This window comes from Lolium rigidum, chromosome 7 (genome assembly GCF_022539505.1).
Source record: "Lolium rigidum isolate FL_2022 chromosome 7, APGP_CSIRO_Lrig_0.1, whole genome shotgun sequence".
Classification (NCBI taxonomy): domain Eukaryota; kingdom Viridiplantae; phylum Streptophyta; class Magnoliopsida; order Poales; family Poaceae; genus Lolium; species Lolium rigidum.
Genome location: NC_061514.1, coordinates 251,582,669 through 251,599,098, shown reverse-complemented (window position 1 = coordinate 251,599,098; position 16,430 = coordinate 251,582,669). Strand labels below are relative to the sequence as shown.

The 16,430-nt window shown below is 45.6% G+C and overlaps 3 protein-coding genes across 3 annotated transcripts; 2 read left to right on the top strand and 1 right to left on the bottom strand.

Moving 5' to 3' along the window:
- The first annotated feature begins 211 nt into the window (after positions 1-211).
- Positions 212-862, top strand: LOC124672635 (probable E3 ubiquitin-protein ligase RHA1A). The gene has a single exon (XM_047208833.1). It carries the CDS (start codon positions 212-214, stop codon positions 686-688), a length of 477 nt encoding a protein of 158 aa, XP_047064789.1. The 3' UTR covers positions 689-862.
- Positions 863-4,209: 3,347 nt separating this feature from the next.
- Positions 4,210-6,567, top strand: LOC124674827. Its single transcript, XM_047210884.1, has 9 exons — positions 4,210-4,413; positions 4,624-4,784; positions 4,893-4,979; positions 5,074-5,130; positions 5,207-5,287; positions 5,735-5,769; positions 5,913-6,002; positions 6,096-6,252; positions 6,355-6,567. The coding sequence occupies exons 1-9, from the start codon at positions 4,287-4,289 to the stop codon at positions 6,469-6,471; spliced, it is 912 nt and encodes a 303-aa protein (XP_047066840.1). The 5' UTR covers positions 4,210-4,286; the 3' UTR covers positions 6,472-6,567.
- Positions 6,568-6,680: 113 nt separating this feature from the next.
- On the bottom strand, positions 6,681-9,670 carry LOC124674828 (ABSCISIC ACID-INSENSITIVE 5-like protein 2). Its single transcript, XM_047210885.1, has 3 exons — positions 8,864-9,670; positions 8,677-8,748; positions 6,681-6,993 (listed from the first exon to the last, which is right to left on the bottom strand). The coding sequence occupies exons 1-3, from the start codon at positions 9,413-9,415 to the stop codon at positions 6,913-6,915; spliced, it is 705 nt and encodes a 234-aa protein (XP_047066841.1). The 5' UTR covers positions 9,416-9,670; the 3' UTR covers positions 6,681-6,912.
- Positions 9,671-16,430: the final 6,760 nt, after the last annotated feature.

Sequence of the window (16,430 nt, the reverse complement as noted above, 5' to 3'; positions counted from 1 at the left end):
AAGCAATGTATCAGTCTGATTGTGTCCTTATAATCCATCAATATATAAAGGTACGCAAGGAAAAATATGCTCCTCGTCCTCTGTACCAGGAAACAGCCACTCGTTTCTGTTTTTGACGTTGCTCTGCTCTCTCACACAATACATGCTACTCCTAATCTCAGGCAGTAACACGACACTTAGAGAACCACACGACACTTCAGAGAACCACCCAATGCCAAGTCTTCTTGCCACGATCCTGCACCTCCTCTCCTTCGTCGTCGATGCCGGCCGTCTCCTCCTGCGGTTGGCGTGTTCGGCGTCGTCCCGCTCGTCCGAGGAGGAACGTCCGGAGGTGGCTGCGGCATGCTCCACGGAGCTTCGCGACCGAGAGCTCCCCGTGGCGCGCTACGGCGAGCAGCGTGGAGCGGAGCACGAGCGGTGCTGCGTGTTCTGCCTGAGCGGCATCGAGGACGACGACGAGGTGAGGGTGCTCAGATGCCTGCATCTGTTCCACCGCTGCTGCCTCGACCGGTGGCTGGCCGCGCGGCCGGCGGCGACGTGCCCGCTCTGCCGTGGCAAGCTCCTCACGGTCACGGCGGCGAAGTACTGCCCCGGCGGAGAACAGGAGGAGTGGAGGAGCATCGAGGGGATGTGCATGGTCATGCTCATGGCCTGCGTGCATAGGCGTAGCTCGGCTCCGGCGGTTTAGAATGCCACGGCGGCCGGGGGGGCGGCGTACGTGCATTGAGGGGATGTGATAGGGTGTTGCTTTCAACAAAATGAAGTTGATGTGATCAGCATTTGGATTTGCAGTTGGGAATGTACATTATTGTTCCATAATTCAGTGATATTACTTTTTGAATACGGCTCGTGGCCCCTAGTCGCGGCAGGACGAGCCTAATTACGACTACGATGTGCAGCGGCACCATATGACAAATAAAATCCGGGCGTGACTATTTCTGAGTTGAGTAAAAACTAATATCCTTCTTAGTGAGATGATATCGTCAAATCCCGATTCAGTTACAGTTTACAGTTACAGTTGTAATTGTTACAGTCAAATATCGTAAAAACTAATATCCTTCCATAATTCAGTTACAGTTTACAGTTCATGTTGTAATTGATGATTAGCGAAATCACGATTCAAATTTAACTGTCTAGATAATTTTTTCTTAGTTGTATCTTCACTTGCAACTGAAAAATCTCATTTGCAACCTAACTTAAAACTCGTATGGCACAAATCACTATGCAATCAAACAGTGTAAAACTTGACTGAGCACGAACTTAATCCTTAAGGGCATGTGCAATGGTTCATAATATTGTTTTATCTTGCCACTACGTAATTTAGATATATAACAAGCATGATGTACAAATGAGTTATTTTTTAGTTTTATATTTAGTATCATAAATCTTAAATTTGTGATGAGAGAGATTATGCTAAGAGATAAGGCAAACCTTTTTTCCACGTTCTCTCTACTCTACCTCAACATTTACCCTATGTGTGGTATTGGGTTGTTTTACAGTGCAATTTACTAATCTCATGGACTAGTAGTATTGAGTAACATTAACCAACGTATCAGAAAAACATGCACGCGCAGCAGCCGCCTCAACCCTAGCTGTCTCCACTTTATCCTCCTTCATAGGTCGGTTCCCCCTCCTCCGGTCGGCTTTGCCAGCGTTAAGAGGAGTGGGGAACCCGATCTATGCGTGGAGTTTTTGAATAAGAGTATTATTTTCATTAGATTATGTTAGGATTTTGGTACCCGTCTTCTCGTTGGTTTCCCCTCAATGGAGATGGCATCGTCTGCAATAAGTGATCTTCGGCCTTTCGTTCGGCGACGAGATCTTCTTCGCGACGTCAATGGTGGTGTTGAACGGTCATAATTTTCTAGGTATGGGCCTTCAGATCTTGCTTCGCCAGATCGATTTTGGATCCTTTTTCATTGTTGTCGTGAGGAGGATTATCCTTGCAGTTTTTGTCCCGACTACTACGTCCTCGCCAATGGTGATTCGTACTCTCGGCTCTCCATCGACGACGACAAAGCTAGTTGGTTGTTATTCCCTGATATATTGGTGTTGTACTCTTGCCGATGTTAAATGACCGCTTTAATGATTGTGTGCGTGCACACAACCTTGGCATTGCGGCTCAAAAGATTATGGGAGAACTTTCGTCGGTATCTACAGGGTTATTCGTTATTTATCTTTGGCTGCCTTCAGAAGAGTACAAGATTGTGTTCTGGAAAAAAAGATTTTAAAGACCTCGAAGATTTGCTACTACTTTTAGACTTTATTTTGTAATCGTTGGAGTCAGTTCATGTCTCTATCATGTACTATTTGTTACTATGAATATATGTGGTATTGATTGTCAAAAAAAGAGCATCTCCAGTCGCGTTTCCCAAAGCGTCCCCCCAAATGACGCCGAATTAAGTGTTTTGGGACGCCTCCGCTTCATGTCGCGCTTGGGCTGCGTCGTTCCCTAGCCGCGGCCCGCAAACGCGCCCCAAACTTATTTTTACATTAAAATAACTATGTTTTTTGCATTTTCATTTCATTAGAGAGAAGGAACATTATACCAACTAATACGTAGTTTGGGACATGGTTAAAACGTTGAAAAATGAGAAAACCTAACTAGCGTTGGCCTCGCAGATTTTCTGTGTTCGTTGCCAAGAAAGAACACTCTCAGGCACTCTTAGTCACCCAAACTGAAAAAGTCAGCTGGCTCTGAGAGTGCCCGGTTGATATTCTTCGATGCGCAGGAAGAACATCCAGAAACCTACACTAGTGGCTTCAATTTTCCGGTGGCCATCTTCGCTGCAAAGAAAGAACACACGCCATGTTCAATCATCGTCCTCTTCGTCGTCGCTGTGGTAGTGTCGGCGGCATAATGTATCGTCGAACACCTTCACACTCATCTCCTCGTCGCCTTGGTAGCTGAATGTGAGCACGCAACCGGCTTGGATGTCGTGGGAGCGCGTGAACTTCTCCCAGCCAGTATGGAGGTACATCTTGTCGCGCCCGTCGAAGAGCACGTCCACCGGACACCGACAAAAGTTGCAGCTAGCCTCCCACGGCGACAGCGCGGCCGGCTCGTTGCCGACGACAAACTTGACGAACTTGTTCGGTAGCCTCTGGATGCCGAGTGGGTCGCCATTGAGGACAGCGATGAACTCGAACTCCCACTCCCCCTCGGAAGACGATGACGGCGCAGGCGACGGCGACCGTGCAGGCGTTGCAGCTCCAACACGGCTGCCGCGGCCATGGCCGCGACCTCGACCTCTACCATCCATGGAATGATCCTCGACTCCTTAGATGGTGGCGGCTAGGGTTGGGTATTGAGGCGCTAGGGTTTGTGTGAGGTGTGATGCGCGAGCACCCCTTTTTATACGCTGGAGGGAGGCGAGGGAGCGGTGTCACACATTAACGCCGTCACACAGAGCTAGGCGCGATGAGACGTGTCGCTGCGCCTCTGCGAAAACTGCACCATCGTTGCGTGCCATTAACTTCCGTCGCGAGGTAGGCGACGGTTGTGTGTCGTTCGTGTGTTAATGACGCGTCGGCCCGGCACTCCCCACCTCGCTTCGCGCTCTGTCCAGCACGCTCGAAGCGTTCCCTTGGAACGGGGACAACCTCGAGGCACCAGACACTGTATTAGACTGCGTTGGATAAACAAGACCTTTGAACGTAACCTTTGAACGTGAGACTGAAGCCGGTTAAATATTCCGCACACTCAAAAAGCTTTGGAAAACGGTTTAGGAGACGCCTAAGAACTAGCAAATCTCGTAAAATCCAAATGAGTGGTGGTCCGTCTGGGCTAGACAGACCATGGAACATATTCCCAAAATAGAGATATTTCTTCAAGTTTTGACAACAATGTTGACTCCAAACTGTAGAATTTATTTCATGATACAAGCAAGAGATGAGGGAGAGAGGCTTCACCATCCGATCGTGAACTTAACGGCCCAGATTGCACCTCCGTCGTACTCTTATCCACCTGAGCCCGCCCGCTCCACCGGTTCTCTTCTCCAGCGACGCTCTCCCTGAGAATCCCTCCCTTCCGTCCTGGCCGCTGCCTCCATCGAGGAGGCAAGGTCGGAAATCCTTCTTGGGCAGCAGCTCCCGCGGTGGCCGGTCAAGCTACAGCGCGGAGGCGGCGGCGGCTCGCGCAATCGAGTGCGGAGGCGGCCACGCGCGCAGACCAGCGGCGGGCGGCAAGCAGGCGCGGCGAGTGGTGAATCGATCTACGACGTGGCTCCCTCGTTCCTCGCAGTTCAGCAACCAGTTTTGCTGCCAGTTGAACAGATTAGTCTGGCATGGCAAGGCTTCCCGGCCTACGTTGTTGCGACCTCGCCGCGCGCGGTTCGCTCCCTCCCCTCGGCTTTTCCCATCGTCCTCGCGGGTCGCTGCGGGTCCCAGCTCTCCGCTACTCGTCTCTCCAAGGTACACTTCCTAGCTTCACCATTTCTCAGAGAATTGTATGGCGAGGAACTTGCGCCTGCACCTGTTCCTGTGTACTTCAGTATTCCAATTAGAATTGTCTTTCTACATAGCGGATACACTAACTTAAACTCTACACCAAGATGGATTGGCATTTCTTTGTTGGTAATGGTAATGGTACTGACCCTGTGACTTGCTTGTTGGGGCTGATAGCTGGTGACAGTCTTGGGGAGCAGGAGGTCATGCGCATGTTCCTTGAGGACAGGCAGGAGAATGGGGACTTCATCTCCAAAGTCGCCGACATGGTTTTGAGGAGAAATGCCACGGGTCTTGATGCGGTTGAAGCTACCACGTATGAAGAAAATGCTGCAAATGTAAGCTGTGCCAATAATGTCTATGCCATCCCCGCCAAACAAAAATCATGTCTCCGCTATTGTTACTCTTGCCAGGCATAGCATAACTGATAAAACAGTGGAATGCAGTTCAGGGACGATTTTACGGGTGAGGCTACTGGAGATCAGGTGGCCGTTGACGGCAGCCTAAGTGTCAGAAGGAGGCTTGCTTATATGGTCTGTCATGGTGGTGTTTTGGGATTACCGTTCATTATTCATATTTGTTGTAGACGTAGCTGATAGCTGGGAATGTTGTCGCGAATGATGGCAGGAAAGGAAGAAAGAGAGCGACAAGAGGAGGGAATTCAACCTTATGAAATATGAAGCAGTAATTTCATTTCCTGATGCATTTACTACAAAAATCGAATACATATCCATCTTCTCATTTTAGTCATTCCTCACAGATTAAGGATGAGCTGTTGCTCCTGACAGCAGGAATTGGAGCTGCTTGCACTGTATATTGTGCTCTAGTCTTCTCTCTGCAGGTATTAGATTTGAACTTTATAGCTGACATAAAATTAGACACGGTCTTTTGTGCTAACAATACATAATTAAATACTTTCATGTGACTAGTGTCACAATTAATTAATCTCCCGTTTAACTGACGTTTCCAAAACAAACCTGATTTGACATGAAAATAATCTCAAATCTACCAGACACTGAAGATAAATAACAAAAGTGCATCGGTATGTGAATCTGAAGATATGACATTGTGAATGGTTTTGGCATTTAGTGTCTGCCATCGACACCCAGAAAACCTAATAAGCTCTTTTAGGACATACTTTTAAAGAGCCTATGATCTTTAATTTCATATCGTCCAGTAAACTAATGAATGACAAAATGGTATAGCTTTACCTAAATAATTGTAGCCGATCACTAGATAAAATTGAAGAAGGATTATCTGACTAATCTTTAATGTTCTGATTGAACAGGCTGGTATCAGTTATGCTTTTGGAGTTGCTTTCAGGTTAGCTCAGTTACCTTCCTGCAATTTAAGATGATGTTGCTACGTCTCCTGTCTAAAGATTGGCAAATATCACATAAAGTTTTAATTTGTGTTTCAATGCTCTAAAATATTATAAATCTTACCACTTACATTCTATCGAGCAGCTGGTTGTATCTTCAACTTCTGTACCGACGCGCAGATAACTTGTCAAAGGAAGATGTGCCTGAAGTTTTTCGGAGGAAGACAGTGAAGAAGTAGGTTTGGACATGTCTTTGTCTATACTCAGACTTGTACCCCTCACGTTCTGATTCTTTGATTTATTATTATTGTATATATGCAAATGCTAGAATTGGCATTCGAAGCGAGGATCTGAAGAATACAGTAGAGAAGACATTGGGTGGCTCTATATTTGTTCTTTCATCCCCAAGGCTTATAATTCCTGCTGTGATTTTTGGACTGTCAACGTTTTCTAGTCACTTTCACAATAGCATTTTTAATTTTGAGGTAAAAGGGCAGCTCTTTATTATTGTTGTCAGATTTATGTTGACATATACAGTATATTTTCTTGCAAACTGATATCCTGAATGATGGTTTCTCGTTGTGCAGCTTGTTCCAGGGATGATGGGGTTCTTCGCGTACAAGGCTGCAGCTTTGGTACAAGTCTACAGAGATAATGATGATCTGAGATTGATACTCCCGGATGATGATCCTGACTACAGCTGAAATGTTATCAGTGAGAGATTTTGTTCACCTAATTTTTGATAAATCAAAGAGCACATGGATGTATAGCTTACGGTATAGTTACAAATGAATTCTTAATGATCTTCTGTGTTGATGAAAAAATAGAACGCACTGAAAATTTGTTTGTTTTGTCTAACTTCCTTTTGCAAGGATGGTAAAGAGTTGAAAACTTGAAACACGAACCCTGCCGCTAGGCTAGCAATTATGTTTTCATTTGAGAGAACGACACAACATTACAGCTTACTCTTGCAATCACAGGCTGCAGAAAGCAATGCACTAGTTGGAGAAAAGGCACGAGTGCAGCAACCAGCAATTGCTACACAGCAAGTTGGAGACAGCAGAGTTCTTAGTACTAGCTAAATATTGTTGGGAAGTCAGTTACAACTTGAACCAACATAATGCTGGTCACTACTATTAACTTGATCAGAAGCTGGCCGAGTTCCTCCGCCGGAGCTGGTTCGTTGGCTCCTGCTGCGGCACATACTGCACTTCCGATTCAAATGCCTGAATGAAACATAAAACACACAATTCAACACGTCAGCCCAGCAAAAACTGAAGATACACAAATATCCATCTAAACATTTACATTTGGGAGGCCGGAAAGAGTATTTGTTTGACAGTCTGGAGGGATTTTCGAGACTTTGAGGTCAGTATCTCGTACGCCCAAGAAATGCAGAGTAGGACATAAATCTCAGCTTTCGGAGAAGTTGTCACTGGCAAATTTGTACATGCTGTCTTCAGATTTCATGACACGGGCATAGAAAGGAGCACAAGACAAGTACACGAACTACAGAAAATGAAAGATGTGTGTTTCGAGGTAGATGTGCAAAGTTTTCTAGTACACGGATAATAGTATTTTTTGCACATCCAAGCTGAAGCAGATGGGCAATGGTATTATTTATCAGCATGTAGCTAGGAAGGAGCTCATCAGCAAGTAGCAGTAGGGTGATGCAGTGATGCTGACTGATAATGAAAGAATTGAGTTGGCAGACAATGAGATCAAATCTTCCCAAAGCCCTAATTTATTCCATCCTATGGGTAAAAAGAATCTACCCCCTCTTTTACTTTTAGCCTAGTGAGTGGTGATGCCTGTCTAGTGTCCAATGAGCAGGGTTTAGGCATTGACTACTGTGCTAACAGATTGTGAGATCGATGGGAATGATTGATCCTCCACCGTGTCATCCATAAAGTATCAAGCAAACGTTCAGATGTTACCTCATCCATTAACCCGTGGTCCTTTTTTTCTTGTATAAGGAAAAGAAAAGAAAACAACCAACACCGCAGACTTCCAAAAGGTAGTTTTTATATGGTGAAAGGTAATTTGACATGAGGCTAGGAGATAAGTTTTCGTAGAAGAAAGTGAAATGGAAAGGCCAGTTGATTTTTGTAAGGAAAAAAACAAGACAACTAACACCACACATTTCCAAAAGGTAGTTTTTACATGGTGAAAAGTAATTTGACATAAGGCTAGTAGGAGATAAGTTTTTCTGGCAGAAGGTGAAATGGAAAGGCCATTTGATTTTTGTAAGGAAAAAACAAGACAACCAACACCACACATTTCCAAAAGGTAGTTTTTCTATGGTGAAAAGTAATTTGACATAAGGCTAGTAGGAAGATAAGTTTTTGTAGAAGGAGGTGAAATGGAAAGGCCATTTGATAGGGCAGAACTTTATGGTCCATCCATGATCTGACATCCTCTGTAACCACTCCAGAGCCAAAGCCAATGACGCAGAGACAGCTAAAGAAACACAGAGCTCACTAGCAGGAGCAGCAGACCCTATAGGTGCATCAGCACGACAGGAGGAGTAAAAAAAATGTTCAGAGATGAACTGTTTAACTCTGTAGGTGATTTTTTTTTTTTTTGAAACAAGGCACTACCAGATCAGTGCATTATCTCATTCTCCAGTAACTAGCACAGGCAATTAATCTGTGCAGCATTAGCAGTTGAGTGGCATGAGGATTGAGGACCCCCGCCGCATGCAGAGCGGTTGTGTTAGCTTTGTCCTATGTTAGGGATGGATTCAAAAATCAAGTTTAAGAAACATAAACTTGATTAGACAGCAGTTGCCTCAAGAAGAAGAAGAAAACATGATTGGACAAGACGGGCATGAAATTGGAAGGACCTGTTTTTCTGTTTCGAGCCTAGCTAGCAAACTGAGAAGTGTGCTGGTTGGTTGTTGGTGTTACCTTGTGATTCCTAAGCCGCTCGTTCTCCTCCTCCAGCAGCGAGATCTTGTTCTCCAGCTCGTTCGTGTAGGCCTGCCAGCCAAAGCCAAATCCAAGCGAGTGAGTTAGTGTGCTGTTCAGTGTGGGGTGCAGAGTCCAAACGCACTTGCTGAGATTTGGGGTTTGAGGAGGGGGAGGAGGAGCCCACCTGCTTCCTGGCGCGCGACCTCGCCGCCGACTCCCGGTTCTTGATCATGCGCTTCTTGCGCCGCTCCACCGTCTTCTCCACCGGGCCACCCACGGCAGCAGCAGCACGCTTCCGGCCAGACATGGCGGCGGCCACGTCGTGGTGGTCGTGGTACAGTGCGTCCAGCAGCACCGGGCCGGCGCCCACGCCCAGGGGCCGCGGCAGGGGGCGGCCGATGCTGTGGCGCTGCTGCTGCTCCGGCACCGGCGGCGGGGGGTTGTACTGCTGCTCGGTGGCCCAGCCTCCTCCGCCGCCGCCGCCCCCCGCGTCGGCCGCGCTGCCGCCGCCGGACCTGGACAGGAAGTCCTCCAGCGTCATCTGCGCCGGCTGCGGCCGCGCGCAGCTGGCGGCGCCCTGGATGTCCCGCCACACCTCGTCCACCGTCCTCCTGGAGCCTGCCGCCGCGCGGAGGCCGTGCAGCTGGCCCTCGACGTCGCTCAGCGTGAGGCTGCACAGCGAGCCCTGCCGCGAGATGGCCCCGCCGGACGACGGCATTGCTGCGTGAGCCCCCATTCGCTCTCACCAGCACTCGCTTGCCGAGCGGCCGCCGAACACGCGCCTGCAAGGAACGAACACTTGCATGGCAAGAACGGAGGCAGGGGAGTGTTGGCTCCACTTCACTTCTCCTTTCCCTTGTATTGTAGATTTGTAGGGGAGGAAGGTAGAAGAAGAAGCAGAGGAGGCTGGGGTGTGGGAGGCAAGAATTGTAGGATTCCACAAAGAGGGTGTTGGGCTTGGGCCAATGGGGGCAGACAGGCGATGCCTCAAGATGGGAAGAATCCAAAAAGAGCGAGGGGGAGGCGACGGAACAAGCTCCTCTAACTTTGCTCTTGATAAGTTAGGTTGCTACAGTACCCTGACTTGGTGTGTTATTTACCATTGGATCGTAAGTGAATGGCTCAGATCTACGTGAACAGTTCAAGGCTACAGTGTTAGAAACAGTGCTGATCCAGAGTGTCTTGGCTACAGTACAAAGACAGTTTTTTCATCTATAGTACATAATTTTGGCCTCTTGTTTTAATCCAGCAACTATGTTAGCCTAACTTTGCAAGAGCTATGAGCATCTCCAGTCGCGACCTCCAAAATGTCCCCCATATGGATCTGGGGCGCGCCGGATAAAAAAACGTTCCTAGCCGCGTCCTCCAAAGCTTTTTTTTTGTCTGGCACGGCTCGATACGGTGTTCGGCATCCCGAGCTGCTCCCCGCTACACAGGGGACGCTCCGGACACACCGGACACACCGAAAAACAAGACGAAGCGACGCGGGCCCGATGCGTCAGCGGCACAGAGAAAATTCGTCCGCCGCTCCCACCAAATCGCGCCTCTCCCGCCACATCGCTCCTCTCCCGCCGCGCATTTCTGCCATCCCAACACATTTGACCTATCCCGCCCGCCGATTCATTTCTCCCTCCCGCCGTCGCTACACTGTTCCTCCCGCCGCCACCCTCTCCCCATCCATGGCGCCACCGACTACCCCCAAAAAAATAGCCAAGAAAGGGACCAAGAAGCCACCGGGCAATGGGACGAAAGGGGCGAAGGCGCCCTTCGCGAAGCCGCGGAAGGCGCCGGCTCCGAAGAAGAAGCCGGAAGGCTGGACCGATGATCAGTGGCATCAAGACTGTCTGCGCTGGAAGTTGTCGACGACGGAGCAGAAAGGACGGAGAGCGGCGCAGTTGGAGAAGAAGGCGTTGGCGGCGCGCACCAGCACATTATGGCCGGGTGGAACGCTGCCACCAACGCGAGCCCATGGAGTACGACTATGCTGCCGTACATTCCGGGAGTGCTGTCCCTGTCGACATCTGGGTTCTACAACGACGGCCCCTCCGCCACTCCCGTGTGCGTGACGCCAAACTTGTCGCCGCGGTACGAGTATGCGCTGCCTCATGGCGGCTTCAACCCCGACGATATGTTCTACTCCCCGACGTACGAGCCAGGGTGCCGGTGAGGATGCCGATGATCTCGTGGAGGTTTACGCGGACGGCGTGAGGAAGAAGAAGAAGAAGAAGAAGAAGAAGAAGAAGAAGAAGAAGAAGAAGAAGAAGAAGAACAAGGCATCGGGCACACGAGGCCCCAAGTGGACGCCTCTAGAGGATCAATGTATGTGCGAGTCATGGGCGACGGTGAGCCATGACTCCACATCGACGCTGATACGTCCAAAACGTATCTACTTTCCCGAACACTTTTGCTATTGTTTTGCCTCTAATTTGTGTATTTTGGATGCAACTAACACGGACTAACGCCGTTTTCGGCAGAACCGTTACGGTGTCTCGTTTTTGTGCAGAAATCCAACTTTCAGGAAAAACCTCGGGATTTTGACGGAAGGCCCTATTTTCCCAGAATACTGACGGAGCCAGAAGGACAAATTAAGTGGAGGCCCGAGGGCCCCACACCATAAGGCGGCGCGGCCTAGGGGGGCCCGCGCGGCCCTATGGTGTGGCCCCCTCGGCTGGCCTCCGACGCCCTCCTTCGGACTACTTATTCGCCTCGACCTAAAAACGCACGGGGAGAAGTCGAAGTCGCCAGAAACCCTCCAGAACGCCGCCACATCGCGAAACTCCGACTCGGGAGCCAGAAGTCTCCGTTCTGGCACTCCGCCGGGACGGGGAATTGGAGGAGATCATCGCCGCCATCACCGCCAACGCCTCTCCATCAACCAGCCATGTTTCCCCCATCCATGTGTGAGTAATTCCACCGCTGTAGGCCGAAGGGGATGGTAGAGATTGGATGAGATTGGTCATGTAATAGCATAAGATTGTTAGGGCATAGTGCCTAGTGTCCAGTAGATGGTACTTTTATGATATTGTTGCAACTTGTTATGCTTAATGCTTGTCACTAGGGCCCGAGTGCCATGATCTCAGATCCGAACATGTTATTATTTCATCATGATATTCGTTGTTTATGATCTTACCTGCAAGTTGTATACACATGTCGCTGTCCGGAACCAATGGCCCCGAAGTGACGAAATCGGGACAACCGGAGGGAATGGCGATGACGTGAGGATCACATGTGTTCACGGAGTGTTAATGCTTTGCTCCGGTACTCTATTAAAAGGAGTACCTTAATATCCAATAGTTTCCCTTGAGGCCCGGCTGCCACCTGGCTGGTAGGACAAAAGATGTTGTGCAAGTTTCTCATTGCGAGCACGTACGACTATAATTGGAACACATGCCTATTGATTGATTAGTACTTGGATACCGTTTTATTATTATCCGCAAATGCCCCGCTATGATTGTTACATGAGTTTCTCTCATCCATGCAACGCCCGTCATCCGTCCCCGTGCCTACGATATTTTAATCCTGCTGTTTACTAAAATCACTACTGCTGTCTTTGTTACTCTGCTGCTTGTTATTTCACTACTTGCTACTACTATAAAGCTGTTACTACTCGATAAACTCTTGCGAGCAAGTCTGTTTCCAGGTGCGGCTGAATTGACAACTCCGCTGTTAAGGCTTTCAAGTATTCTTTGTCTCCCCTTGTGTCGAATCAATAAATTGGGTAATACTTCCCTCGAAGACCGTTGCGATCCCCTATACTTGTGGGTCATCAAGACTATTTTACGGCGCCGTTGCCGGGGAGCATAGCTTTATTTGGAAGTTCACTTGGATTGATATTGTTCGCTGCAAATTCTCCATCATGGGTAAAACTCGCGATACTAAGGTCGCCATATTACCATCCACTACAAGAAAAGGTACAACTCTGAGTACCTCTGCTGCTCTTGATTCACCATCTGTGATTGATAAACTTGTTTCACCGCCACATGCTTCGCTTGCTGGTACTTCGCTGAATCTGAAAACTCTCATAATACTGATAATATTTCTGCTTGTGCTTGATGATAGTGGTTCATTGGGAACTTTTCTAGATGCTAAAATTGCTAGGTCTAGACAAATTGAAAATGCTTGAAACTCCCGATGCTACTACACCTGTTAATTCACCCGAACTTGAATACTCTAGTGATGATCTTGATGAAGATTATGTGGAACTTGATGATGATTTTATTGAAAAATGCCATGCTACTACCGATGCAAGAAAAATTAAAAAGTTGCTTGCGGAACATGCTGTTAGATATAAACTGTCTCCTGATCCTAAATTTGCCACATCTCCTATAAACATTAAGGATAAAAATTATGATTTTTCTCTTGATCTATCTCATATAGCTATTGTTGAGAAAACACCCTTTTGTGGTACTGAAAAAGAAAGTGCTGTTGAACACATGACTGAATTATCTACTTTGAGTAGCTTGTTTTCTGATGATGTTAAGAAGCGTACTTACTTTGTTGCTAAAATCTTTCCATTCTCATTAAAGGATGACGCTAAAACTTGGTATAATAGTTTGCCACCTAGTTCTATTAAAAGTCCAAAAGAATTGCTTGCTGTTTTCTTTCGGAAATACTTTCCTGCTAGTGCTCAACATGTTGCTTTGCAGAGAGTTTATAATTTTGATCAAGGAGATGAAGAGAAATTGCCTGAGGCTTGGGCGAGATTTTTCTCTCTTATTAGAGCTCTGCCTGACCATGATTTGGAAAAACATGATTTACTTGATATATTTTATAGTGGACTAACCATTGAGTCTAGGGCACACCTGGATAGTTGTGCTTGGTTGTGTTTTCGGAAAAGAACTCCGGAAGAAGTCGAAGAATTATTGGCTAAAATAGGCCGGAATTATGATGATTGGACTACGCCTGAACCAACTCCAACGCCGATAGTGAAGAAGAGGGGTTTAATTAAATTGAATGATGAAGATATGAGGGAAGCCAAGAAGTCTCTCAAGGAGAAAGGTATTAAATCTGAAGATGTGAAGAATCTACCTCCCATAGAAGATATATGTGAGATAATTCCCCCTTCATCCATGATTGAGGTAAACTCCCTTCGACGCTTTACTAGGGAAGATATTCCGTATTCAAAACCTCTCGCGCAATGCTTAGATGAGTTTGATAATTATATTGTTAAGCAAGAAAATTTTAATATGAGAGTAGAGAATCATCTAATGGAAAATTCTCAAGCTATTAGTCAATTGCATGATATTGTGGAGAGAACCTCCAATGATGTTAAGATGCTTGTTAAACATTTTCATATGGTTCAAACTCAAATTGATCAACTCGCTAAAGTGCAAAATGACTTGTTAGGAAATAATGCTAAAGAAAAACATGCTTATGAAGTAACAACTAGAGGTGGTGTCTCTACCCAGGATCCTCTATATCCTGAAGGGCACCCCAAAAGAATTGAACAAGATTCTCAACGCATTGAACCTAGAGCTCCATCTAAGAAAAAGAAAAAGAAACATAAGAATGTTGTAGAATCCTCTGAACCTGTTAATGATCCTAATAGTATTTCTATTTCCGATGCTGAAACTAAAAGTGGTAATGAACATGATAAAGATAATGGTAAGAATGATACTCCTGATAAAGAAGGGGTTGAAGAAGAACCTGAAAAGCATGCTAAAAATAAAAAGTATACTAAAGAAGATTTTATTGCTCGAGAAACATGGTAATGAAAGAGAACCTTGGGTTCAAAAGCAAATGCCTTTTCCTGCTAAGAAACTAAAATCAAAGGAAGAAGAACACTATAATAAATTTTGTGATTGGATGAAACCTTTATTCTTGCAAATCCCTTTGATCGATGCTATTAAATTGCCTCCTTATTCAAAGTATATGAAAGATATTGTTACTAACAAAAGGAAAATCCCCAATGAGGAAATTTCCACTATGCTTGCTAATTACTCTTTCAATGGCAAAGTTCCAAAGAAGTTGGGCGACCCGGGTATACCTACTATTCCTTGTTCTATTAAGAATAATTATGTTAAAACTGCTCTATGTGACTTGGGAGCCGGTGTTAGTGTTATGCCTTTTTCTCTCTATAAGAGACTTTACTTAGATAAGTTGATACCTACTGATATATCTCTGCAAATGGCTGATAAATCTACTGCTATTCCTGTTGGTATATGTGAGGATGTTCCTGTTCAAGTTACTAATAACTGCTTGATATTAACCGATTTTGTTGTGTTGGAAATGCCTGAAGATGATAATATGTCTATTATTCTTGGGAGACCTTTTCTTAACACCGCAGGGGCTGTTATTGATTGCAATAAAGGAAAGGTTACTTTCAATGTTGATGACAAGGAGTATACCGTCTATTTCCCCAAGAGGATTGAAAAAGCGTGCGGAGTTAATACTATTTCCAATATGAGAACTATCAAAGTTGGAACTATCGATTGTCCTATATATGAGCCTAAAGAAGAATATCAAACTCTTGTGATTGGATCCATATCAATACAATTTAAGGTAACATGATTGATTTGAGGTTTATTTCTTCTTATGCTATGTAAAATTTATTTGGTGGCAAGACTTGATCAACCTTGTTAACAAATTCACTTTACATGCATAGAGGAGTTAAACAACATTTCTTTCTTCCTCCACTTATTTTACTTACTGTAGCAATACATTTGTATCTTTACTTTATTGCATTATTGTGCTAAGTAAAGTCTCTAATAGAAGGTTGATGCTAGATTTGGATTTCTGCACAGAAACAGATTTCTTGCTGTCACGAATTTGGGTAGGGTTCTCTGTAGGTAACTCAAAAAAATCTGCCAATTTACGTGAGTGATCCTCAGATATGTACGCAACTTTCATTAGTTTTGAGTTTTCTGATTTGAGCAACGGAAGTACCTTTTTAAAATTCGTCTTTACTGGCTGTTCTGTTTTGGCAGATTCTGTCTCTGTTTTTTGCATTGTCTCTTGTGGACTTTAAGCAAGGCTTTCTAGACGTGGAGAGCTGTAGCTAATGTTTTATTGAGTTCTTGCAATGTGTCACTACAGGACTAAAGTGGATTAAAGTTTTTGAGTACTAACCCCTCTAATGAAGTTTATGAGAAGTTTGGTGTGGCAGAAGTTTTTAAGGGTCAAGAGAGAAGGGTGATATAATGTGATCAAGAAGAGTCAAAAGCCTAAGCTTGGGGGGAGGTATACCGGCATCACTCATTCTTTGCATATTATGGTTGCTGGATACTTGTACATACTTGTTTAGTCTCTTTGAGTGGTTTTCTAATGAGAGGGAGATGATATTTGGGGAAGTGCTGCCTGAAAACAGATTCTGGACTGTTACTAGAAAAATTCGTGCGCACAGCCAGAGCGTTATTTTGAGCTGCCAATTTTTGTGCAGGTTCCTCAGGTTGTTATCTAACTTTCATTAGTTGAACACTTTTCGAGCTGAGCAACGTAAGATTTTTGTAAAAATCGATTTCTGTACTGCTGTCAGGTTTTGGCAGATTTCTGCCATTTCGCTTTTCTGTGTTTCTTTTAGTTTGCTATTTCTTGCTTTCACTTTGTTTCTTTCCCAAAACACAAAAAGACCAAAAATATTTCTGTTGTTTCTCTTCACCATTTGTTTATCTTGGTTTCTTGCATTTGTTTCGCTTTATTTGCTATTGCTAGTTTGCTATAAGAAAACCCAAAAAGATTTTGCTTTATTTGCTTGTTTCTTTGTTCTTGTTCTCAAATTCGAAAACACCAAAAATATTTGCTGTTCTTCTTTC